The sequence below is a fragment of the Onychomys torridus genome, chromosome 7 (genome assembly GCF_903995425.1).
Source record: "Onychomys torridus chromosome 7, mOncTor1.1, whole genome shotgun sequence".
NCBI classification, from domain to species: domain Eukaryota; kingdom Metazoa; phylum Chordata; class Mammalia; order Rodentia; family Cricetidae; genus Onychomys; species Onychomys torridus.
In genome coordinates, this window is record NC_050449.1 from 69,439,783 (window position 1) to 69,466,862 (window position 27,080).

General features: G+C 38.2%; 1 protein-coding gene across 3 annotated transcripts in view; it reads left to right on the forward strand.

Moving 5' to 3' along the window:
• Window positions 1–27,080, forward strand: part of Hmgcll1 (3-hydroxymethyl-3-methylglutaryl-CoA lyase like 1) — a 119,365-nt gene that overhangs the window by 23,807 nt on the left and 68,478 nt on the right. For 2 of the 3 annotated variants that reach the window (XM_036192721.1, XM_036192722.1), the window contains exons 2-3: window positions 21,645–21,725; window positions 21,923–22,030. The exons of the other annotated variant lie outside the window; for it this stretch is intronic. In XM_036192721.1, the coding sequence (XP_036048614.1) occupies window positions 21,645–21,725; window positions 21,923–22,030 (189 nt within the window). The remainder of the gene's footprint in view (window positions 1–21,644; window positions 21,726–21,922; window positions 22,031–27,080) is intronic. 3 annotated transcript variants of the gene reach the window in all.

The window sequence follows — 27,080 nt, forward strand, 5'->3', positions numbered from 1 at the left end:
GGGCATTATTTACCACAGACTCTCTACAGAGCCTCCTCTTACCTGTTTCATTTACCTATAGTTGATTACTGAGTCTGTGTTGCTGGACTTCAAAACAAAATTTCGGTAAATTATCAAATGACTTTTTAAAGTTACTTGATTTGCTCTTAAGTGACTTTGAGCATTTAGTGGAAGAACTGGGAAAGTGTTATTCAAAGTATTGCAGAGAATACAATATTATTGGGAACATTGGGCCTTAATTTTTAATCTCTGCTGTTATACTGATAGTGGGATTTAATTGATATTGCAGTTGATAGTGATGGATATTCCTTAAGCATAATCATATCTATATTTTTTTTTATAAAGTTGGCTCAGCTATAACTCTGTTTCTCAAATTGTGATACTCTCTGATCAGTGCTGGCATCACCTCCTGTGAGCTAATTAGAAATTCAAATTCATGTGCACAGCCTGACCTAAAGAATCATCTCTTCTGGAACTGACCTTGGGAAACTGGGTTAACCAGCTCTACAGGAGATTTAAATGCATGTCAAATTTTAAGAATCCTGATTTAAAAAGCCCGTGACTAAAAACCATCCTCATCTACACAGGAAACAGCTGGGAACTTGGAGGTACAGGTTTGATTCAGTCTTATTTGTAAAGGCTTTATTTTCTTATTTAATAAATGGAGTCTTCATTTACTGAAATTGTAGGGTAAGTCCAAAGTTATAATTTTTGTGAGATAATATAGTTTACTTATATTTATTGTTATTTATTCTAATGTCTTCTAGGAATAAATAATTTTGGTAAACTTTACAAAGTATACACATAAAATAAGCAGTTCAGTGGAGTATTTTAGTTTATTTCTTTAATTAAATCAACTGTATATACAAAGAATAAACTTGAACTTTAGAGCAACCTGATGATTGTGTAAGACATTGGTTTTCCAAAAGGTTTAGTTCACTTAGCTGGGAGACATAAAAACTAATAAGTAATTGCAAGTGCATGTTTGTTAATTATTCCTTTGAGAGGAAGTTGAAGTTTGCTACTATGGTTTATTTACTAGAAACTGAAAAGAATGTTGATTTATACCCAAGATGACTGATAAAGTCTTCGTCCAAGTTTAGAAGAATTGTGTAAAATCTTTCTGCTGTTTGGATGCTTCATCTGCAGATGTTCACTGTTTTGTGAGGAGATAATGGTGTTAGCTATAAGGTTTCTTGGAAAGAAAGTGCTTAAAAGCTCTGGAATGCTGGGGTCAGAGTCTGCACAGCCAAATGAGCGTGGCTGTGCTGCTAGGTGAGGTCTACTGGGAACCACTCCACAGCAGCATCTGGAAGGAAACAATAAGTGACTGTGGGCTTAGTTTTCAGGCAAAGGATGAAGAGGTGATTAAATGAAGGTGTTAGGATGTGAGAGTGGGAAGGAAGCACTGATGGTGTGTATATAACATGGAGTGGGGTTATTGTGCAAAGGCAGAAGGAACTGTAGATCACAGCAGAGTTTATAAGATGAGAGTTGGACGTTTTTCAGAACAGCTTGTAGGTATCACTTGATAGAACTTAGACTCACAGAACACAGAACACACTGGGAAGCAGTGTTTTGGAACAGTGAAGCACAGTGAGGATGTCTAGTTATTCAGGGCCACTGGAGACCATATTTAGATCTGGAAAGACATCCTCTCATTATAGCTTTATAGTCTTCTCCAATTAGATTGGCTCTGCTTCAAAGTCCTAACAAAGCTTTGGGCTTTGAAAACGGAGATCTATAGCTTTGATCAAGTGAGTGGTTTGGGTTTAGCAGTAGCATGGTACTAACTCGTTCATGATGCAGCAGACAGTGTTGCTCTAAAGTACTTTGAGCAGACTTTTCTCTGGTGAACATCAATCAGGCCTTCCTGTCCAGGCTCATTTGTAAATGGACAAACAAGCTAATTAATGAATAAAGGAATAAGATGCATTTCTCTGTAGAAAAAGAGGCAATAACTATTTCTCCCCAAAGGTCACCTTTATCCTTAAAAGCAAAGTCAAATTTGCCCTTGAATATGGTTTTGTTCTTGATGCCATGTAATTGGAGCATCTAAGAAACAGGAGAAGTTTTAAATAGGTATCAGCAGCACAGAGATCAGGGTCTTTGGCTGTAGGCATTGTTCCCAGCATTCACTTAGAGGTCCTTTAAACTTGAGGATTTTGAAAATATAATGCCTAGCCACTGCACTTCTGATTCTCAAGTTTCATTAGCCAGTACATCTAACATCCACAACACCCAAGCCTGCATCTACATAGCTACAGGTGATTTCTTACTCTAGTCTAATGTGGAAGATGTGGTCATTCAGGGACCCAGGCTCCTCCTTGTGTCTCTACTCTTCATTGGGTCCTTCCTAATTTGCTGAGTGATAGGAAAAGAGACCAGGGAAAAGACACATCTACCTCCTACTATGGCATTCGAGAACTAACACAATTTTGCTTCATTCCTTTCGTGGAAATAATGTGAATAGTAGATCCTGGGTGTGAGAGTGGTAGGAGTCTGGATCAGCCAGGTTCACAGCAGCACATGTCAACCAGACCATCACTGTGGCAAATCTCCAGGCAGCTTGACTGCCTTCCTCCCTCCCTCCTTCCCTCCTTCCTTCCTTCCTCCCTCCCTCCCTCCTTTCCTTCCCTCATTCCCTCATTCCCCCTCCCCTCTCTCTTTCTTTGTTTTCTCTTACAAAACATCCTGACCACAGTTTTCTTACCCTGCACTCCTTCAAGCAACCCCCCCCCCCCACCTCCTCTCTCCCCTAGATCCACTGTTCCACCATTTCCCTTCAGAAAAGAACAGGCCTCCCAGGGATATCAACCCAACAAGACATAACAAGGAGCAATGAGACTAGGTGCAAACGTTTATATCAAGGTGGGGCAAGGCAACCCAGGAGGAGGAAAAGGGTCCCAGAGGCAGAGATACCCCTACTCACACTGTTAGGAGTTCCACAAAAATCCCAAGCTAAACAACCACAACATATATGTAGAGGACCTTGTATAGGCCCATGCAGGCTCTGTGATTGCCGCTCCAGTCTCTGTGAGTTCCTATGAGCCATGCTTAGTTGATTCTGTGGGCTGTGTTCTTCTGGTGTCTACAACCCCTCAAAATCCTACAATCCTTCCTCTGCCTCTTCCTTAGGGTTCACCCACAACCTGTCATGCCTGCAATATGTGCTGTGGGAGTGGCCAAGCAATGACTGGTTTAAGTTGAAACCTACACTAGGAGAGGGAGCCCATGCCCGACATGGCCTGAATGGCCAGGAACTGTGTAGCAAGTTTTTTGTTGTCAGCCACAGACTCACAAATAACAACATTCCTATTAATTATTAAAGCTTGGCCATTAGCTTAGGCTTGTCCCACTATCTCCTACAACTTAAATTAACCTGCTTTTATTAATCTATGTTCTACCATGTGGCTCAGTTATCTGTGTTCTATACCACATGTCTGCCATCTTCAGTGGCTCCCTGGCATCTCTTGGGTGCCTAGATTCATCCCTCTGACTTCCTCTCTTTCTGCCTGGAAGTCCCACCTATACCTCCTGCCTGGCTATTGGCCATTCAGCTTTTTATTACACCAATTAGCCACATATCTTCACATAGTGTACAAATATCCTGCAAAAGAACTGGAAGCTGAATGGCCCAAGAGACCTCAGGTAGAAACAAATATGACTGGCCAAAAACGATTCCTGATGATATTCTGCTACACTCATAGATTGATGCCTAGCCAGAGGCTTCCTCTGGTAGCTAGTGGGAGCAGATGCAGAGATCCACAGCTCCTTTTCTCTGTAGCAAAGAAATGTGAAAGGAGTTTTCTCAGGCAGGGATAGAAGACTGGGATAGTCAAGTAGAGGGTTATATATGGAGCTTGAAGAACAGAACTTTGTAGGTGCTTTAAAAATAGTCTTATTTAACTCTACTTAAACGTTTTTCTGCAATGTAAACTAGCACTCCTTATCCCTTGGGGTGATTGTTTGATTAATGGGTCTGAACAGTCAAAACTTCAGAGGTTCCAGATTGTTAAAATGCGATTAAGGTCCATTACATGTTAAAATGTGATTAAGGTTAATTACATCAAGAGTAAAAGGTCTAGAACTTCTTGCAGGCCCTGTATTTGTTCCAAGCCACCCTGTGGTAAAAATGTCATCTCCATAACCAATATCATGCATATCTCTTTCGGAATGTAGTAGGATTGTAACAAGCTTTGGTAGGCTTTGGAGATTGACAGCCTTGATGCTTCTGATGGCGGCAGATCATAGATGGAAGGGAAGAAAACGGAGTTTTAAAAGACAAAGGGAACAAAGCTGGGGGAAGGCAGAGCTGGAAACAAGTCTCTTGTTTCATCTTTGCCCGAAGTTTACCTTGTGTATAACATTTTTTTTTTTCTGGAAATGTAGACATAAGGAAATGCAGTGGCTGGCAGGATCTCAGTCTCTGGGGCATTCATGTGCTGGGATGAAAGATTGTTGAATGGGAGAGTTTTAGTTACTTGTGACTGTTCTTGGTCATAATCCTATGGATGGATTGTGAGTCTATACCTTGACCTTGTGACTCTGTGAAAGCTCTGTGCTCTTGGAGGGCTAGAATCACTCTATACTGTGATTAAGTGTGTCTTCCTTCAGATTATGACCTTTATTAAATTTAATGTGTTTGATAGTCCCCAAGAATGACACTTTGAGGGTAAAGGTGGATAAACTGCCCTGGACAACCAGGTGTGGATGGGGAGTCACATTCAAATGACGGATACACAGTTGCCTCTCTCAGACAGAGCCTTTTCAACTTGCAGCTTAATTTTAAATCTATGTTAAATAAATTCTGATAGAAAAGGGAACCTTAGGAGGTAACTGAACACACACCTGAGTAATATAATCACTTGCTATTTCTCTCTGTGCAAGGTCTGGTATCTCCCCCCCCCCCACACACACTTGTAGCCAGCGTTGCTCTGGATTGCTTGCTATGCCTGCTGCTTCAGTCCTTGTTCAGATCTCACTGCCTTTCTTTTTAAGGAGTCTGTACCATGTCTTGGCTTTCCTGGGTTCCTCTCAAATCCTCACCAAGGTGGGAGTCCTTTAGACTGACCACAGACTGCAAAACGTCTGCCTGCCTGCGTGTCCTCTTGTTAACTTGCTTAGGACAGAAGGTTGTGGAACCAATTAGGCACCATCTTTGCAATGAGGACCAGCTGTGCTCTGTACTGTCAGCATAATCGACTGAGTAGCCTCCTGCTTCCCAGTATGCAGAGAGCATTTAAGCAGGGCTGGATTTAGGTTTACATGGAATGAAAACTACACATGCTATGATTTAAGAGCGATTTAAATGCAGTGGCCCCGGACCACCCCTCATCAGCCTGTTTACATTCCCAACATTAGAGACACCTCTGGGGTTCGAGATATGGTGTCTTTAACATGAACGGGGCCACCTGGAAAGCAATGTGTCATAGAGCCGGTAGCAGCCTCATCAACAGGGCACAGAGTGTGCTATGGAAACTCAACACAAATTTCAATTAGAATGAGGGCCGGGCGAGGGTCACTGTTAGAAAGCCAGGTGAGGAATCAGTGAGAAGCAGCTGAGAAGTCACTGAAGACAAAAAAAAAAAAACTAGGTTGCCAGGAGACACAGAAGTGTTGCCAGGCAAACTGAACCATGGCTGTTTTCCTGTGGTGGCCTGGGCTGGAGTTACAGGCAGTGAGAACAAAGTGCTCAGGTTCAGATACTCATCAATGGAAACGGGTTAAGCAGTAATATAATTTAAAGGTAGACGGGAGGGGGGCGGGGGCGGAACATTTATAAGGATATTTAGTATAAATTAGTGCCTGTAAGTGAATTTTCAATTTTGAGACCTTATAAATAAAATGGAGAGAGCGAGATGTTGGCATCATTAGGGCGACTGAACCTAACTTTATAAAGTGTGAGGCGGCTTCCTGTAGGAAAATATTTAGCACTCTTCTGGGGAAGGTAGGAAAGAGTTTAATGGAGATGTAAGTTTTAAATAAATTTAACAACTTACTTTTTCTTACATTTGGGACTATTTCCCTCTCATAACTATCCTGGCTTGGTGTGCGTTTTACATTGTTAAACTTCTAAAGGAAATAAGATACACATCTGCTGTGCACAGACTGGGAATCAGGAGGCTTACTTTGCTGGGATTAAAACCTGTGTTGTTCGGGTCCGGTCTTGCCCCTGAGGCACGCTCATCATTACTGTGATTGTCTCTCATCTGGAATATCCTATAACTCCCCACTTTGTAGTCTTACTGTTTCCACTCAGCTCCCTCCCGTCTGTTCTCAATAGCTAGAGATAGCACAAGCAAATGCACCTCAGGCTGCATCATTCCTCTACTCCAAAGTCATGGTCGTCCCCACCCCCCCCCCCTGCCTACCCCCCACCCCGTCATAGCTTTGCATTTGCCCAGGAATAAGAATTTCCCCCTGGGTCCTCTTTAAGTCTCCAACCCTGATATTTTCAGTTTTCCTTTCTACTACTCTGTTTAATCTTTGCCTTCTGGCTCTTCTTGGAACCGTTAGCACCTGGGCTCATTTCCCCAGCCAACTCCAGAACACTGCACTAACTGTTCTCCAATAGCGTGTAGCTTGGCATCCTTCCCTATCCTCTACCTCGTTTTGTTCTAACTCAAAGCCTACCTTCTTCTGTGAAACTGTAATGTGGCTGCTGGCCTCCCAGCTTCTCTCTCCCTTATTTGATTTCTTTACTGCCATACATTATACTTATCACAAGTTTAGTGTTATCTAGAAGTTATGCAAAGAAAGAGCCTTCCCTATCACTGAGCTGCTGTGAACCAAGGTACACTACACGGATGAAAGGGTCAAGTTTATTCATGCCACAGGACACTCAGTTTATTCTGCTGACTGTCATAATAATCATCCCCCATAGGTACATCTCTCCTGGGAACCTGTGAAATGTGGCCCTAAAGTATTTGAAGAAGACAGCATCACATTGCAATGTCCAAAGATTAGATACACTTGTTGACCTCCCCTGATTTCAAGTGATCCTACAGAGTGGTAAAACTTTAGAACTTTAGTATGGAGAATCTTGGTATGTTATCACCAGATCCCTAACGTCAAGGATCGGCTACTCTACTCTGCTTAGCAGGACCTTCACAGTAGAAAAAGTGGATTCCTTAGATATAGGGCATCCTGTCTTTTAGAAAATGAAGGTGTTCAGCCTGCCCTTGTTTTGAGGTTGCCACACCACACGTAGCTCTCATCCGAAGTGTTTTTGAAGACTTGCTTTGGACATGTAGCATGTGGTAGTTGTCTTTTCCAGTGTGTAATGGATTTTAATTTTGAAATCCAACATGATGTCCTCCATTATACAACTTAGTATTAAACAATTGCAGGTCTGTGAATTCTGGGTGAGACACATCCACTTGTTTCATAATGTTTCCTGCTCTGTGCTAAGAGGTGGATATGCATGGAAACAAGTGTGTGTATCTTACACAGGCCCCACTCTAGGAAAAGAAACAGGGAACAAACACGTACATGTAACTCGGTAAGTGGGGGTGAGTGCTGCAAGCATAATTGTGGTGTGGCTGTCTTCTCCACATCAAGACCTTTCCTCCTGGAGGCAGGAAGGCTCATAAGACAGGAAGTGAAGCTGGCAAGGTGCGATGGTTTGTATTAATGTCACTGTGGAGAGAAGTAGAATCATCTTGGAGACAAAACCTCTGTGTATGTCTATAGTGGATTTCCTAGATTAGGTTACTAGAGATGGAAGACTGGATAACGAGGAGAAACTGAACTGACCATGGACTTTCATCCCCCTCTCTTTCCTAACTGTGGATGTGGCCTCAAGTCCTTCCACCATGGCTTATGCCAAATTAGTCCCATCCTATTTCAGTTGCTTTTGTTACAAGGCACAGAAAGCTCCTGAAAAATTTTAAGGTTGACAAGGACTTTTACTGTTACTTATATAAATGGGAACAATGTCCAGGAGAGAAGATTCTCCAACAGGCAGAGACTCCAGGGATGCAGCTTTTGTGAGTCACTGTCTTCTCTGGGGTGGACTTTTCAGTGATGCAGTCGCCCGGAGTTAAGTCTGAGGTCTTGGTACTCTTTGTTCCACTATAAATTATCTAAATAAACCCAGTGGTTCACTGGAGCCACTTCATTTGTCTAATTTGGCACCATATTTAAGCTGCATAGATAACCTGCTCATGTTTCCTTAGGAAAGTTATGAAACAATAATAAAGATTAAGGATGACAGGGAGTAGAAAGGAGTTTCTTTGTTATAGCTGACTTATTTTCATATTATTTTATGAAGAGATTTTAGGAATAAGGAAGTGAGCCACAGAGATACAGGGGAAGAGTAGTTCAGAGGGGTCAAGTCCAGATGTTCAAACGACAGCAGAGAACTCAGTGTCATGAGCTGAGCTGAGAAGCAAGTGGGAGAGGCTATCGGGCAATCAAAAGATACAAGGTTATGGGGCACATTCATAGCCATGATTTTTCACAAGGGACATTATAGAAGGTGTTGGAGAGAGATGTGATGTGATTGGGTTTATGTTTTGAAAAAAATAGCAAGGCTGCTTGATACCTCAGAGAAGAGGTGTTAAGAAGGGAAGCTGAGTCTACTTATTGTTTCCTTGTGGTAATACAGGTAAGAAATTATTTCCAAGAAAACAAAGCCACAATTTACAAACAATCCCTATGTGGAATGTCTATGAAAGAAAGCACCAGTCAGTGATGAGTCCATGTGTAGATTCTGACAGCTTAAAAAATATGGTTAGTAGTGGGCAGTGGTGGCACACGCCTTTAATCCCAGCATGTGGAAGGCAGCCTGGTCTACAGAGCAAGATCCAGGAAAGGCACCAAAACCACACAGAGAAACCTTGTCTCGAAAAACAAACAAACAAACAAATGTGATTACTAAGATGGGGTACACTTTAGGGGGCACAGAGATAGAGGGCTTACAATTGAATTTCCGATAGAAGACCGTAGGCCTGGGCAAATGAGATGACTAATGAATGTTGTGCCTTATGGGGCCACATGTGTGGGCATCGCTTCCTCAAAATCACTGGGTCTTTTGCCACTGCTTCGTAGTGTATTGTATGGTTCTTAAAATATGAGAATTCTATGTGACGTGATTTCTGAAGATTCTAATAGCTTCTGAGATCAACAAACTTTCCTGTGACATTACCCATAGTGTGGTTAGAATAAGTATCTCACCCCAATACTGATGACATAATGAGCAACTAAGTTGCATGAAGGTTTGATGAAGTCCCTTGTGCCCAAGCTGTGTGTCAAGTCAAACCTTCTGTGGTCATTTAAATGTCTACTCAACTAAAGCCTCCCTATGATAAGAGGCTCTGCATTTTAAAATGTTAGAGTTTGGATTGGAGAGCTAGACCAACCAGTAGGCAAAGCACTTGCTGTGCAAGTGTGAGGACCTGAGTTTGAATCCCTGGAAATAACATAAATGTAGGCATGATAATGCATGGCTGCCATTCTGTGTCCAGATGGCAGGTGGAGACAGAAGAGTCCCTGGAAGCTCACGGGCCAGATAGCCTGGAGTACACATTAGTAGACAACAAAAAGAACCTGTCTCACATAGGGTGGAAGGTGATGACAGACACCCAAGGTTGTCTTCTGACTTTCACAGCATGTTGTGGCACCTGTGCATCTGCATTCACACCTAAGAACACACATGTACACAAACAATGACAACAACAATAACAACAAACCTCTTACATCTATGCTTTCAAACTGAAAGAATGATCTGTGGAGTTAAAAAGAAACTATGACCAACATTATTATTTATCCCTTTGAGGTACTCTTGCCTCTGAGCATTTGGTGCCAGTCATGTTTGTTAATATGTTTAATTTGCCTTTAAAATTAGCATTTTTCCATAAAACATTTCCAGCTACTAACTGGCCCTGTGTTCATATGTGGCATTATTAAGCCAGATTTTGAACCCTAGTTCTCATTTCTTCTCATGCTGAAGTGAGTACCCCTCTGTTACTGCTCAGAGGTTTAGGTTGAGGTTGGCATTGCCCAGTGGAACAGGATGGGTGGAGTTGATGGGGTCAGTACTGAGGGCTAATTAAAGTGTTGGCAAGTTGCAGGTGGGATAATATCTCCAAAGGTTTTGAGCTATTTACTGAAAGAACTTGAATAATTTCCATAACTTATTTTGACTGTGGTTAAGAACTCTATTTAAGGCAATCTATCTTTACTATCAGCAATTCGTCTTGCTAAAATGTTTAAATCAGTCTATTTTATAGTGAACAATAGAATCATTTATGTTAACCTTTCTGTAAAGATATTAAAATTAAAAATAATCCATCTTCAAGTTATTTTTACTAAAAACAAGCAACAACCCCAATTATATGTTAACCCTTCACTAAGCAACAGGCTACATGCCTTACAGCCATGACCACAATAAATCTTTGCAGTGAATTTTGGGCCAATTACCAATATCACTCCCTTTGACTTTTTCCCCCTCTGGTACAGCCTGGAGATTGAACAGAGTCCTGTTCATGGTAAGCTTAGGGCTCCAATACTGAGTTAACACTCATAAACTTTTTTCTTCTCTTCTTTTTGTTTCTTTTTCTTCTTTACTTTATTTTGGAAACATAATTTTGTTAATTTGCTCCTATTGACCTCAAAACTTGAAATTGTCCTGGCCCATTCTCCTGAATACTATTATCCCCATTTTAAGCAGAAGATGGGAGAGAACAATTAAATAATTTGTTGTTGGCATTTGTACAATAGCTCATGGTGTGTATGGGTGTTTGTCCATACCTTTTAACCACTGCACTGCATGACCAACTATAATATCATTTTCAAGACATTTCGAAGGTTTGCTTCAGTAATATTATTGGAATCAGATAATGTTATGGCTAATGTTTTATTTTAGACATGTTTGAACATGGTTCTTTCTTTAATATTACTTCTGTATACAGAGACATTTTCTTTGGTCATGTTGTGGCAAAAGGTTTTGTTTTCATTAGATGTCTGATCAGTATTAAGAGAACTGATTTGTGGTATGGTAATAGTTCCAGCGTTTTTCTTTTTTGCTCTGGTTTGTTTTGTCTATCTAGGATTTTAAGGACCTTCCATATGCATCTTAGGATGTTCTCTTTTTCCTGGTTCTGTGAAGAACGTCATGGGAATTTTGATAGAGATAGCATTAAATGGCCTTTGATTGAATGGTCATTTCCATACTATCAACTCTACCAATTCATGGCATAGGAGGTCTATCCATCTTCCTTCATTGTTGCATGAATTCCTAAATGGTCTTATCACAGAAACCTGGAGCCAGATATTGGGGTAAATGCTGGAAGATCAGAGAGACAAAGGAACAAGCCACTAGAGAAACTTCTCACCACTACCAAATCCTCAGGCTGAATGCAAGGCAAGATCCTATCTCCATGAATCCTCTGACTGAAAGCCTCTGAGTCCTCAGCCAGAAGGACTCTGGTTCCTTATAAGCCTTTTTCCACTCAGCCATTTCACTTCCTTCCTAGTGCTGGGATTAAAGATGTGTGACTCCCAAGTACTGGGATTAAAGGTGTGTGATTCCCAAGTACTGGGATTAAAGGTATGTGCCATTACTGCTTGGCTCTGTTTTTCTCCTAGACTAAATCATTTTCATATAAACTAGGGGAGCTTTGAACTCATAGAGATCCAGACAGATCTCCGCCTCCCAAGAGCTAGGATTAAAGGTGTGTGCCACCACTGCCTGGCTTCTATGTTTAATCTAGTGACTGGCTCTGTCCTCTGATCCTCAGGCAAGCTTTGTTTGATACATAATATATCACCACACTCCATATCTTTCTATTCAGAGATTTAAGCTTTTCATTGTAGAAAAGCTTTATTCCACATCCTTCATTAGGTTTATTCTTAGATACTATAATTTTTTGAGGCCATTGTGAAGCAAGTTCTCTGTAACAAACTTCCAACCATTTATGTTTTATGGAGTATAAACTACCATGTTTTGTGTTGTTAATTTCTGTCTATTTATGCATGTCTATAATCCTGAAGATGAGCACACAACTGATCTCAGCCATCAGAAATAAACATTACACACACATGTTTTGGTGAGTTTCACTGAAATCTGAGACACTTCTCCCAAGTTTCAACAGTGCCTGTAGAAGGCTGAGTAATTCAATTATCCACAAGAAAGAGTATTATGAAACTAGAAGGTCATAATATGCCTTTGATTTGATTCCCCAAATTATATCATTGTTATATAAAAGACATAGTATAACTGCAGCATGATGAAGAAAATGTTTTTTTTTAAAGAACACTAATTTAAAATAGTGAATTGAATAATTCAATCAGTTTGATATCTTGTGTTTGAAATTACAAAAGCAATTTTAATGGTTTCCAGAAAAAGTTGGGAGTGACGTCAGCAAGGTGGCAGAGTACGAGTCAGAAAGGTTTTATTGGCAATAATACTAAGAAAAGAAAAAGTTTCACACTTAAAATATTTCCAGTAAAAACTTCCTTCTTGGTTTTAATTAGCATTTCATTTCTATCTTGGGACATAATACCTTGGTCATAGTGATGAAAAGTCTAGAGATCACATTGTCTAGTTTCTTACAGTTTTATTACTAAGTTGTCATGAGTACAAGAATCATTTTTTCCTTGAAACTAAATAAAAATTACCATTTATAGAAGCAGAATTATGTATACATAACCTCAGCTCTATAAATGCATTGACAGTCTTTCTTTTTGATTTTTTCAAACTTATTTTAGTGCTTTTGTGGGATGTTTTATTAAATGTTTGCATTAAAATCGCTATTTTCAGCTCCTTATATTTATTTTTCTTACATCTAGTTCCATTCATTTATGCTCCTGTTATTTTGTAATATCTTTGGTTTTGAAAGTGTTCATACAATGTTATATGTTTATATATCTGTTTATATATCATCTTCTTTCATCTCTCATGACTTATCCATGGTACAGTTGTATTTTTGTATTGAAGCAATAATGAAATGATGAATAGAAATACATCCACATGTTTATTGTTCAAGTCACATTTAAAAAATATTATTGTGTGTGTGTGTGTTGTGTGTGTGTGTGTGTGTGTGTGTGTGTGTGTGTGTGTGTGTGTATGTTTGTGCCCATACATGCCACAGGTTGCAGATGGAGGTCAGAGTACAACTTTGTGGAGTTGGCACTTCTATCTTTATGTGTGTTTCAGGGAATGACCTCAAGTCCTCAGACTTGGCAGCAAGCTCTTTTGCCTGAAAAGCCATATGGTGACTCTTAAGTTTTGTCTTTTTTTAATTTATACATAATGTTAGATGATTTTAAATTATCTTATCTTGTGGTCTATAATCTGCTATATGTGAGAGGTGACCATCATTTAATTACCTTATGCTTTTCTATAACTATACAAAAACAGAGCTATTCATTTGTCTCACTTATCATTGAATAGCTTGAACTGTTTGGGAGGCACCCTGGCTGTGGGACCGACCGGGACCTGTCCTTAGTGCATGAGCTGGCTGTTTGGAACCTCAGGCTTACACAGGGACACTTTGCTCAGCCTGGAAGGAGGGGACCAACCGGACCTGCCTGTACTGAATCTACCAGGTTTAAATGAATCCCCAGGGGAGTCCTGGCCCTGGAGGAGATGGGAATGGAGAGCAGGGGATGGGGGGAAGGTGGGGGCAGGGACTGGAGAGGGGAGGACAGGGGAACCCATGGCTGATGTGTAAAATTAAAATACAAATACAATAAAAAAATTTTAAAAAGATGAAAAAAAGAATATAATTGTGAAATGTTAAAAAAAAGAGGAGTTCATGCTTTTAAACCTCCTTTAAAGCCTCCAGGTAAACTGTAGCTAAAGGCTGTTGGGAAGCAGGTCATTGTGCATGCGTGTTTTTTCACTGGTTGTTGACAAATTAATAGAAATGAGTGGGCACCATTTCTAACATTCTGAACTAACAAATAAAGAAATATTGCCCATTGAGGTTTAGGTGACTTTATAGCACTTTGTTTCTTTGGTTACAGATACATTTTAATTAGATTGCCAAAGATTGGCTGCAAACTAACCTGGGTACATGGATATTCTGAAGAAAGACCTTTCAAATCTCAGCTTTGTTAGGTCATCCCTTCCTTCTGTGGAGGCACCCGAGAAGTAAAATTGTCTTTGGATCATTCTGGGAGATGCAGGTTCCTATAGATAGCTACATTATTATCAATGATAATGATTTACACATTCCTGATTATACTGGGGGAAATGAGGAATAATAAAAGGATAGAATGTGGATAGCTTGACATTATCATAAAACGCACCATGCATAATTTAGATGAATAAAAAAATAGAGTTTTTTGAAGGGTGATTTCTAATGTCCCCTGAAGAGGTCTAATTTAATTTCAAAAGAAAAATCTGTTTTTCAGGTCCAGATTTCTCATCAATATATGGTGATGACATTTGATTTGGCTGTTAGAGTTGTTCTAATTAATGTTAAGAATGTATGTTGTGAAATTGGATATTTCACTCCCTGGAAAGACATACACAGGGCAGATAATAAGGAATCTTACCTATGACCATGAAGAGAATTGACTGTATAAAGCCGCCAATTACTACTGGTAGAAAACACGTATGCTGTTCACACACCCATACATACACTAAAGACTGCAGAGAAATCCCATCAGTATAAGACACCTGTTTGTTTAATTTTATATGTAAGTGAAAACATGAGTCAAGCAGATAACCTACATTCTACATGAAAGAATGGTTCATTTGATTTTTCAACCAAAATTGAGTAATTAATGGTATGTTTAATCTCATCTTAAAGAAAACTAGGGTAGGAGGCAGGGATATTACCAAATTAAACCTAGGTCATCCAATCATTTCCAGTTCTGCTTAATTAATAGTGTAGCTTTATAGGTGAAAAGTAGATAGGAAATTTCCTTTGAAAACTAAAGCAACATACAAATGTAACATAATATTTCTTTTGTTGTTTGCTCACTTCTGTAAAGTAACTTTTAAAAGGCTCAATTCACTGTTACTTATTAATCATCCACTGACTCTCCCATATTCCGTGTATAAGACAAGTACACTCCAGCCCTTGCCCCAGTAAAGCATGCAGAGCCTTTTGCCACATGCCATGGTAAGTTATGGCCAGGAATTTTTGTTTGTATGTTTCATATGTTGGCTAAATGAAATGCCAATTTTACTTTTCCAAATTTTAGGAATGACTTAATTCACCAACACTTTCATTTTTTTTTTTTAAATTAGAGATCAATTGTTAATATGTTGATTCTGAACAGGTAAGCAAAAAAGGACTTGCAGATATATTTAAAATACATTTATAAAGTGTTATTGGCTCATAGAAATGAAATTACTATACTTCTATCAGAAGAGTTCCCAAGTAGATGGTAAACAGAATGACAGATAATGAAGGCTATAGTTGAGGAAGTTAACTTGTTGGTATTAGTAAACACTGGGAAAGGATTTTTCATGGGTCCCTTGCACGCTAACATGTTTAGGAAGTAAGGTCTTTCTTAGGTTGATTGTTTCAGTAATGTTGGTCTAACAGATGGTATTGGAAAATATAGGTAATTCTCACTACATATCACGGAATGTTGGTGCTCTCCAAGTGAGGTTCCAGGAAGGCAACCCACTTCCTGTGCAGACATACATTTGTGGTCTCCAGTGTCTCATTCATCTTTCAACTTGAATATGTATTCCCTGAATATGTGTAATAGAAAAGCCCTCTCTTGGCAATCTTTAGACTCTCCCTAGCAATCTCCTTTTGTGTTGGCTTTCTAGGAAGCTTTATAAATATGCAGACGAAACCTCACAGAATAATTGACAAAAATTGACAAGTATTTAGATTTCAAGGATTTAAATGAGCATCACTCATTGTCTCACCTCAAGAGCTTGCTGGTCTCTAGATGAACCAGCACACATCCTATTTTCCCTCCTTTCTTACTGCTTCTATTTGACTTGTCTCTTTATAACTGCTTATCTTTTAACACAGTTTATGACACAAGGTCTGTGTGCAATAAGGATATGTTGATGGCATTAGGGAATTGCTCTGTCATTGGCTTAATTAGAGCTGACTAGAAAGACTAAATAGTGAATTAGATTAAAGAAGAAAGTAAAAGCACATTTAATAGGAAAATACTCTGATTTGACTGAAATGGATATTATTTTTTATTTTATTCATATACTGGTAAGCAGTGGCAACCAAATCACACCAACACAAAGGAAATTACCCAGATCCTTAATAGTACATGGCATATAATTGTCACTTTTAAAACACTGTGTTCTTTCTTTGGGTAAACAGTCCCCTTTAATAAAGCAGTATTCTTTGTCCATGTACGCTGGAAGGTAATTCATGATGAAAACACACTGGAAACAATGATAATGAGATGACATTTACGATCGCCTGGTTTTGATTTTGTCTGGTCTCATTTCTTCCATTTGAGGACTAGAGTTAATAAAAAGAAGGGAGTGTCTTCCCTTACTCCATCTGTTCATGCCATACCTCTTACTTCTTGGTCAAATTATTACCACTCCATCATTAGGCATGATTTCATATTGTTATCCCAGAACTGAACCCCAAACTGAGGATCCTGTGCTACCCTCTCAGCCCTCACCCTTCCAAGTTAATGCCATGCCTCCCAACCAGAGAAGAAGATGCAGAAATGAGAATTATTTCCTTTCCTTGTCAAAGATGATCTGTTAGAATTGTATCAGGGATCATCTGGATTCTTTCAGGAAATTAGCACAGAATGTTAACCAAGCCAGTCACAACTTTGGATGCAAATAAGACACTGACCATCTTTTGTTGTAACACGTGCAGGCACACACACACACACACACACACACACACACACACACACACACACACGTATGCCCACACACACTGGGACCTGCATAACAAATAGTCATTTTAACTGGACTGGAAAAATATCCCCAATGTGCAATAGTGACATTTATATTTTGGGGTAGCTAGAGCTGTTTAATTAAATCTAAGGCCTGATAAGTAGGAGGGAACTTATTCATGGTACTGTAAACCTAGCCAAGAACCACTGGCTGGAGAGGTCACAGACCCTAGAGGACTCCTGTCACTTTCCCAAACCACTATGAGCTCTAACTACATTCTCAGTTCTTACACTCATAGCCATAGGTGGTACAGCCCATACCCCACACAAAAGATGCTTCTTTTTGTAGAATGCAGAGACTATTACAAAGATCTATGTCTAGTCAAAAGACAGAGAATAAGTGCCCACAGTGACCAGCCCCCAAAAGGGACATCTATAGCACAACCCATACATTTAAAGCTCAAATGACATTGAAGAAGGAACATAAAATTGTTAGAGGCTGAGTATTAGGTGACTGCTATGATCTACTGTGTTCTGGACATGACAAGGACATTGCATCCATGTAATCTCAACATTATGGTAACCTACACAAGACCTGCAATAACTCTATAAGTCAACATGCCAACATGGGTAGAACAAAACTTCACATGGCTACAGGGAATCAGTAGAGGCTGAGGGTAATTCAGTTTTCTTCACGGAAGAGCCAGCCCCCTATTCATCATGGTTAGCTCCAGACATTTGGATGTGTGGGCAACACTAAGCCAGTAGGTTGTATGTATATATGTACATATTCTAGATATGTGTATAATAACCGTAATTGGTCATGATTCAAGAGGAAGTGGAGGAGTAGAAGGAGGTGGACAGAGGAAAAGAAGGGGTAGAAATGACCTGATTACAGTGTACTCATATATCAAATTCTCAAATCATTTTTTAAATAGCCACCTCTCCCATGAATAAATGTGTTATCCCAAGGACAGAATCAACTGTATAAATTGGTCAATCTGAGTGCACTATATATGACAAAAAAACCCCAAAGTACTTAGAAGTGCAGGTCCTGAGTGTCTAAGTTGAGTTTATCTACTCATTTGAAGACATGATGAGTTATTCACACTCAGCTCAGAAATACCAAGTTATGATGCTTATATTATTTGAAAGATGTAGCTTATATCTCATTTAAACTTTATATGAAATTTATAAAGCCTATTTTTTCTTATTTAATGTTAACTTTTTAATTAATCAGATTCAGATCTTCTAATATGCTTATTAATACATCCTATTAATTATTATCTAATATGATAATTGATATATCTAATACATCTTTTAAACTAAGTATATAGGACCAGAGATTCCAGAATCCAAATCATTCTCTGTCTCAGCTACAGAGGAAAAGTAGGGCAGGCTAGGCAGTTAGGAGCTTTGGGTCTTATTTGGAGAGTGAATGCCAATAAGCAGCATTTGTTGGGAATTGTGATGTATGAGGAGGAAAAGAAGCAAAGAGCACACTTTTTTTCCTCTTTAGTCTCAGTTATCTATGTACAAGTCAAAAGCTAAACCCACATTCAAATTCAGGGGATAGTAATGTCTTCTTGCTTGACCCTTTGTAGCAGAAGTTGTTATTACAAAAGTCTATTCTTAAAGCAATGCATACTAACCATACAATGTCATGGATTCGTTATAACATTTCTATATGTGTATATGATGTGTTTGGATTGGAGTCTCTTCATATATTCACTATTCATTTTATTCCCCCTTCTCTTCTTCTTCTATATCTCTCATAGTGCCACCATTTTTATCCCCTCCCCAGTAAATTCACAGGAAGAATGAATGATATTGATCTTTGCGAAACAGGCTTATTTGGCATAGCATGATGACAGACATTTCCATCTATTTTTCTGAAAATAGCATGTTTTTCTTTATGGATGGATAAAATACACAGATCACATTTTCTGTTTCCATCCATCAAACACCTAGACTGATTTTCTGACTTGACTCTTCTAAATAGTGCCAGCCACAATATGCATGGCTACATAGGTATTTATATTGTGAGCTGGCACTGATTTGTTTGGGTATGTATTCAGGAGTGTTTTAGCCAGACCATGTGGTAGTTATATGTTTAGCCTTTCAGTAAACCACTATATTTTTTTTCCATAGTGTCTGGACTAACTTACATTCCACCAAATAGTACATAAATGTTTCTTATTTTCCTGCATCCATGCCCAAACTTGTTTTTATCTTGAAAGCCATTCTGAGTTGGGTAAGATGGAACTGAGGTACTGTTTTAATTAGACTTTTCCTTGTGGTTAGGGTTGCTCTGATTGTTGAGCAGTTCTTTTCTTATATTTATTGAACATTTATGCTTTGGACTTTGAGAAGTGTTCAGTTCTTTTTCCACATATTGACTAATTTACTTGATCTTTTGGTGTGTAACATTTTTATGCTGTTTCCTCCAGACACTCTGGATTACTTTGAATTCTTTATTGTGGATATTAATGTCTATGTATATATATATATATATATATATATATATATATATATATATAATGAATAATTTGCAATAATTTTAAAATTATTTTTAATAATGGAATTGAGTTATTTAAAAGAAATTGACTTTTGGAATTTCAACCCTAATACCTCTCAGGAAGTTATAATAAATGATTATTTCAATGTTGTGAATAGTATAAATGATATATCAGGATTATAGCCTATTGATTTCTTATTATTTTAACTTTGTGGAGTGAGAATTTATTTAACAGAGTGTAATTAATTAACTTTAGAAATAAACTAGAGTATTAGTTCCTCTTCTGTTGCTGTGAGAAAACATCATGGTCAAGGAAACTAATAGAAGAAAGAGTTTCTCAGGTTTACAGTTCCAGTAGAGGAAGAGTCCATCGTGGTGGAAAATCTAGCAGCAGGCAGAGAGGCAAGAACAGGAAGCCGAGGGCTCATATCCTCACTTACAAGCAGGAAACAAAGAAAGTAAACTGGACAAAACCTGTCCTCAGTGACATACTTTCTTCAGCAAGGTCACATCTCCTAAACTTTCTGAAACATCAACACCAACTGGTACCAAGTGTTCAAGTACCCGAGCCAGTGGGGAACATTCTCATTTAAACCACGACTTTTCACTCCATGACCACCGTGGGCCCATGACTGTATCATAATTCAAGTGTAGTTAGTCCAACACCCAAAGTCTCCATATAGTATAAACACTGTTGAAGAATCCAAAGTTTCTTCTGAGACTCAAGGCAATGTCTTAATTATAATCCCCAGTTATATTAAAAAGCATATTACATACTTCAAACATACTATGACACAGAATGGAAGAATGGGGTCATAGTTAGGAAATACTTGGTCAAAGCAAGACCTAAACCTAGCAAATTTTGTAGCTCCAGGTCTGGTGTCTAATGGCTTGGATGGTCTTGCTTCTCAGGTTTGGCTGCCTATAACATCTCATTTGGGATAGTTCCACTCCCTGTTTGCAATTGTTCTTGGCAAATATGCCATAGCTCCGAAATCTCCAACATTTTGGGGTCTTCATTGCAACTCAGGCTTTACTTTCACAACTTCATGCAGTGGCCTCTCCAAGCATATGGCTCTCTAAAGACCTCCATGAAGGGACTCCCCTGCCATGTACTGCCTGGCCTCAGTGGGTCTTTGAAACCACAGAGGCAGAATTCAAGAGTTCTTCTTTTTCATCCTTTATGTCTCCAAAGCCAAAACCATGTGGGCAACACTGCCAAGTTAGGCTGCCAGTTTGGGATGGACCCTGGCCCCCTGAATCACATTAGCAGCAGCACTTTTTATTCAGATGCTTTCAGAAAAGGCCCCAGGCTTTCTTACACTAGTTGGAAGCTTAGCTGGGTGAGGTCTTTCCCTAAAGGCACTCTTTCCTTTACGCTGGTGCAGAGTGGGAAGTCTCTCTCACAGTCTAATCCCCTTCACAATTACAGCTTCTCTTCCAGCACATGCCTTGGCTATAACATTAAGCTCCCAAGTACTTTTTTTCTCTCTCCAAACTGTACATTTTGTATTTCTTTCTGCCCATTTGTTCTTATTTCATTGCAGACCTGCATAAACATGATCAGTATCAGTCGTGGCATGGATTCAATGTTATAGTGTCTTGAAATTCCCTCTGACAAAAGGTTAGCCCATTACTTTTTAATTTAGCCTCAGTTAAATTCTTAGTACACAGGCACAAGGCAGCCCCAGATTCTTTGCCAAAATATCAGACAAATGGCCTCTAGCCCAGTTGCTGGTAAAAGGCTTTGCTTCCCTCTGAAACCTCTTGAGGCAGGCCTCTACAATTTATACTGCCCTCAGCACTGTCTTTTAGACTCCTACTAGAAGAGTGCTTTAATTGCTATATTCAACATTTAACCACTTTTCTAGTCCCAAGTCCCAAAGTCTTACACATCCCTCAATCACAGCAACAAAATTGATGGTCAGATTCTTCACAGCAATGGCCCACTCTTTGGTACCAACTACTATATTAGTTACCTTTTCTATTGCTGCTTTAAAACACCACAGCCTAGGAATACTGCAGCTTTTCGATGGTTAATATTCCATCATGATGTTCAACAGCAAGCAGCAGGACTGGGGCCAGGACCTGAGACAAAGAGAGAACTGGATGTAGAGCGAGACTCTGAATCCCCAAAGCCAGCCTTTTGGAACAACTTCCTCCAGCAAGGTTACATCTCCTAAACCTCCCAAAACAGTGCCACCAGCTGAGGACCAAATGTTTCAATATTCAAGCCTATGAGAGACATTCTCATTTCAACCACTACGAACAGGGTGACAATACAAGTAGTCTCTTTTTCTTATAGTCATGCCTTGCATTTCAGGAAATCTCCCAGTTATCTGGACTCCCTGAATATGTGAAAATAGTAGAAGTTGGACCTAGAGATGGACTGCAGAATGAGAAGGTAGGTTTATATTAGCTTTCCATGGTGAATTCCTTCACATTTTAATGGAATGCAGGTTTTACACCTTAGACAATATGTGTAGTTGCTATTTGAATTTTTAAATCACATTGTATTTGCTTTTAATTAGGAAGCAATATTTTGTGCATCAATAGGTCTTATACAATTCACTTATATAATATGTTTTATGATTTTTTTAGGTTATAGTTCCTACAGATATAAAAACTGAATTCATCAATCAACTTTCCCAAACTGGCTTGTCTGTAATAGAAGTAACCAGTTTTGTGTCCTCCAGATGGGTACCACAGGTATTCCAATTTGTAATGATCTAATTTAACATGTTTAAGTTTAGTGGGCACTAAATGTAATTGATATAACAATTTACATATATTATAAATTATTAGTTTATTTCTTACAGGATTTGGAAAAGCTTTAATATATGACTTGAATCTTCAAGTTCTCTAAGAATTAATATAATATAATATTAAGCTATTTAAAAAATAACCTGTAACCATATGCTAACACTATGTAAAACATATGATCCAAAATGACAAATACAGGTTAAAGCTCTTAAATATCAACTTTGGGGCCTGCCTTGGATTCACTATTTATGACTGTCATTTCAACTAATCTGAGTGTCTTCAAGTGTGATAGAACTTCACATTAAAAGATGAGGGATATAAAGATGAGTCTTGCTTCTTTTATCACTCATATTTGCTGACATGTAAAGTGGGAGACATACAAAGGAAGAGATAAGTCATTTACAGTCTCCTCATTAAAAATGAAAATATGCTATAGCTCTATCCAGAACTTCAGACATTTAACAAAACTCATCAATCCTGAGACTTGATTAGAGTTTTTGAGGCATAATTAGTAATTAGCAGCCTAATTAGTGTGGTTTCATCTGTCCTAACCCAGGGTCATTACAACACCCTGATCCCCAACTTTCTCCCCTGGACTTCATTGCCTTGGTTTCTTTTGATCTCATTCCCACAGTCTCCATTATTATCTGTTTTCTTTATTCAACTGATTTCATATCATTCTCTTTCCTTTATCTGTGATACTTCTTCATGCCTGCTAAAGTTTGATCCCCTTGACACTCTGATTTTCATGCTTTTTCCCTGCCTATGCTCTCTCCCCTTAATGTGCTTCTGATACCCGCAGTTGCTTTATTGAGGAAGAAAAGACTTAGTTTTCTGATACACTTCAATTGGATGGAAAATTTGCATCTCAAGCTCATCATATTCAAACCTGTGCTCACTACTATCACACACTAATTTATACATAACAAGATTTTCCCCATGGAATCTTGTGCTTGATTCTCCAAGGAGTTGTTTTTTATACCTGATCAGTTACTGTCTTGTTTAGTTATGGCTACAGTAAAGGGATACAAAGGTGGTTCAGATGCCAGACATCAATTCTCTGAGAAACCCGAGATCAGGATGCTAACAGTTCTATTGTCTGTGAAGTCTCGCCTTCTAGTTTTCACATCTTCATCTTTACATTATATCTCTACAAGCAGATAGAAGAGTAGGAAGAAAAGTATTTCCTATCTCATTTTACAAGAGCATATCCCATTGTTGGGACTCTGTCACAATGATGTAGGTACTGTTTAGAGTACTCCATTCCAAATACGATCATGTTAGTACTAATACAAGGAAGTTGGGAGGGACATGGTACAAATATTCATAGTAAAACAAAAAATAAAAACAAAAGAAACACTCATAAAATGTCTCTGGGGCTGGTAAGATGGCTAAGTGGGTAAGGGGACTTTGCACCAAGCCTGACAACCTGAGTTCAATCCCCAGAACCCACATAGTTAAAAGAGAGAACTAACTCCTGCACATTATAGCATACCCACACCATGTGTATACATATGCACACACACACACACACACACACACACCTACATACAAATAAATGTGTAAGAAGTTAATCTCTATTATATTCTATATTTATTTTCCTTTTCAATTCCACAGACATATTAGCAACCCACAAAACCACAGGATATTACACTCCCTCACATGGAATATGTAAGCGCTTCTTCCTTCCTTGTACATCTTACTTATAGTGACCAAAATAAGCTTCGAGGTATAGTAGCTCTAATAAACACATTCTAACTCTTTAAAAATTCCCTTCCCATTAAAAATGCCTGGAAAACACACATTCAAGTCTTTGTATATGTGACCCCAGTTTTCCTTTCAACTATGAGCTCCATTAATGCAATTCATGTTGCTGAAACTCCTGCTAATCTAAACTGATTCATGTTCTTATTTTCTTGGCTTTTAGACATGGGTACCTTTATACAAGGTACTTTCCACATACATTTGCTTACTTACCTCTCAATTTCTGTATTTTTTTTTTTTGCAATTCTAACAGGATGATGTATCGTTTCAGTTGCAATGCATTTGATGTGAAAGAAAACACCATGCAATCAGTATTAACTCACTCTTTACTGAGTTACTCTCATTTCTTATCAGACAGTGATTTTTCTTTATCTCACTATTGCAGTTTATAATAATAAACTCTTCATATATTTATAAATTGCTGATAATTTGCTATTCACACTATGTCTTAAAAATAATGTCTGTGTCTCTTTGGTTCATCATCCTCAGTACTTGGGCCACAGTAAGTAGATTGATACACAGTAATTTACTGTGAACCAGTCAGCTTGAAAGAACTGCAACTTACCTTCAGTTATCTGTGTAGGCAACTAGCCCAGTCTTTTATCTATAAATCTGTTATTATGTAACTAAGTATACAGCCATCTTCCTTAGGAAAACACATTACTTGATGTAAATATGCTTCCTTGATTATTTTGAGAAACAACTATATTTCACTAGCTGTCATTGATTTTTAAGGGGGTGCAAGAAATTTTCATCATCTTTAAGAATTGAAGTTGATCTGTTTGTGGCTCATTTCATGCTCTTTTACATATTTGATTATGGCTAGAAAGAGACAGGACACACTGGCATAGTTATAAAATTTGATAATAAATTCTAACTAAAATTTCATTTCAGATACTAAATCTTGTTATATTCAAGATTCTTTAATTTCCCAGTGATTTTAAAAAGTTGCATACAAAATATTCTTCTCATATGATAATGGTCATAGCTTCATGTTACTACTATTATATGATAATAGAAATTGATTGATAGAGTGTCCTTTAGATCCACCTATAATGCTCACAGACATCTGAAAGAGGAAAGCTAGAACAGTTTCTAAATTGTGATATAAAGTGATAGATTTTATTCTGTGTTTGGTCCTTTGAATTGGGATTAGCCCATTAAAAATTAATGGGCCCATTCTGAGCTCAAAGTAATATTAAATAAGTGACTGAAATATCTCACATGCCTCCCGAGGACATCTATGTTGAGGAAAGATAGTTCTAGAATTGTGCCCTTATCTAGGGTGTGCCATGTATTTGAATAAGTGACTTTACCTTTCTGAACATTAGAAATCCTAGCACAGATGCCTGTAGTACAGGATGGTTGTGGGTAGCCACAGAGAATCAGTCATATGTGTGTCCTTGTGTGTGCATGATCACAGGGCCTACCTCCTGACTAGTGTTCAATAATATTCTCCATCGTGACTCTATTAATATGTGTTCATTTTCAGCCTCTTCTGGTTACATGCATCTAAAGAAAAAAGTGATTTAAATAAAATATATCACCACAAAGGAGCAGTGTGCCTGAATCAAAAACAAATACCATAGATTTCATCTTTCACAGTCACACTAGCCTTGCCTTACATTACATTACACATAGACTGTTTCTCTAGAGGCAGCCATATGGAGAACCCATTTTTTTTTTTTTTTTTTTTGTACTTTGGCCATCATTGTGTGGCTGCCCTAGATTTCTCTGACCTTACATTTGAAAACGTTTCTTTTTAAATTCTTCCATTCTTATTTTAGAAGAACATCATGTAGGGGAGACCTTTAAAAAACAATGTTGGAGATTAAGATATAATAAATTTTGGTATAGCAACTCCTTATATGCTATCTAAAGTGATTTCTGTTTCTAAAGACCATGTCTGTGGCTCCTCTTGTTAGTCTGAGAGTTCTGTTTCCCTGGAGCCGATTCTGTATTGGACGTAGGTCATGGGAATAGTTCTCCAGTTTATGTTTAGATTGCTGCTTGTTCACTTATGTCCTTTTTTTTTTTTTTAAAAGCATTTTAAAGCTTTTATTTTTTACAGTTTCCCTCTCACTGTTTTGTTTGGCAGAATCTGCCTACTCAAATAGCTCAAAGAGAAGTTCCGCGGTAGCAGGGTGCCGTATAAAACAGGATCCTACACCTGTAATCTAAATGATCACAGATGATGATAAAATGCCTGCCATTAAGAAATACACGTTCTCTATAACTTATCTGAAAAAAAGATTTCCTTAGAGTGACATGTAATATAAGAATATTTGAAATTAGTCCAGATAGCCCTTCACTTAGATGGAACACACAATAGCATGAGAAAGAAAACACATTAAAAACAGATTTTCTGCAACTTTGGAATGTGTCTGTTAAATGTAAGCTATTTAAATTATTGTTAACGATTGTAATTTTTAAAGTGAACTAAATTTTTGTGTTGGTTATTAGCTTTCTCTTTTGAGCTGTATTTTTATTCATATGAATGATTAAAATGAATGCTATTTTGAAAATAAGAATAAATAAGGTATGGAACACTATATTCATGTACATATCATATGAAATGGATCAGTTATAAATATTATTTGTCTCTGATGAATGTTTTGCCTATTGGAATAAATAGTTAACAAGTATTCCCAAAAGGGATAGAAGTGCATTTTTCTTTATGAGAGTAGAAAAAATTATACATAAAAGACTGTGTAGAATTATTTTTTTTACAAGTCACTTTAACACTTAAAAGTAAGGTCAAGGTACCTGTTAACCAGAAGATCTCTATAGCCTTTCCCATATGCTCTTTCTACTGTGGAGGACAATTCATTCTTTACTGAAATGAAGGGATGTTTACTAGATTGACATACCAGGTTTAAATGTGCATTTATGAAATATAAGAGACCACTTTTTTAGTATCTGGTCTGCCTTAGTCTTTTTGGCTCTGTTCTTTTTATGGAGTGTAGATAGTAGGGAGACAATAATTTTGTGAAGTTGAGAGAGGATGAGGGAGGGAGGAAGGGAAAGGGGACAGGATGCCTCCAAATTGCTGGTTTATGAGACATAGTTATGTATCCAGGCAACAGAAATGTCTTCAGATGATTCCAATGAAAGCATGTCCACCCTACTTATGGTCTATTATATACTGGCCTCTGTCATTTCCATAAAGGGAATCCTGGCCAAATTAACCAAGGCCATACTTTCTATTTCTTGGAGTTACCCTATTTACCCT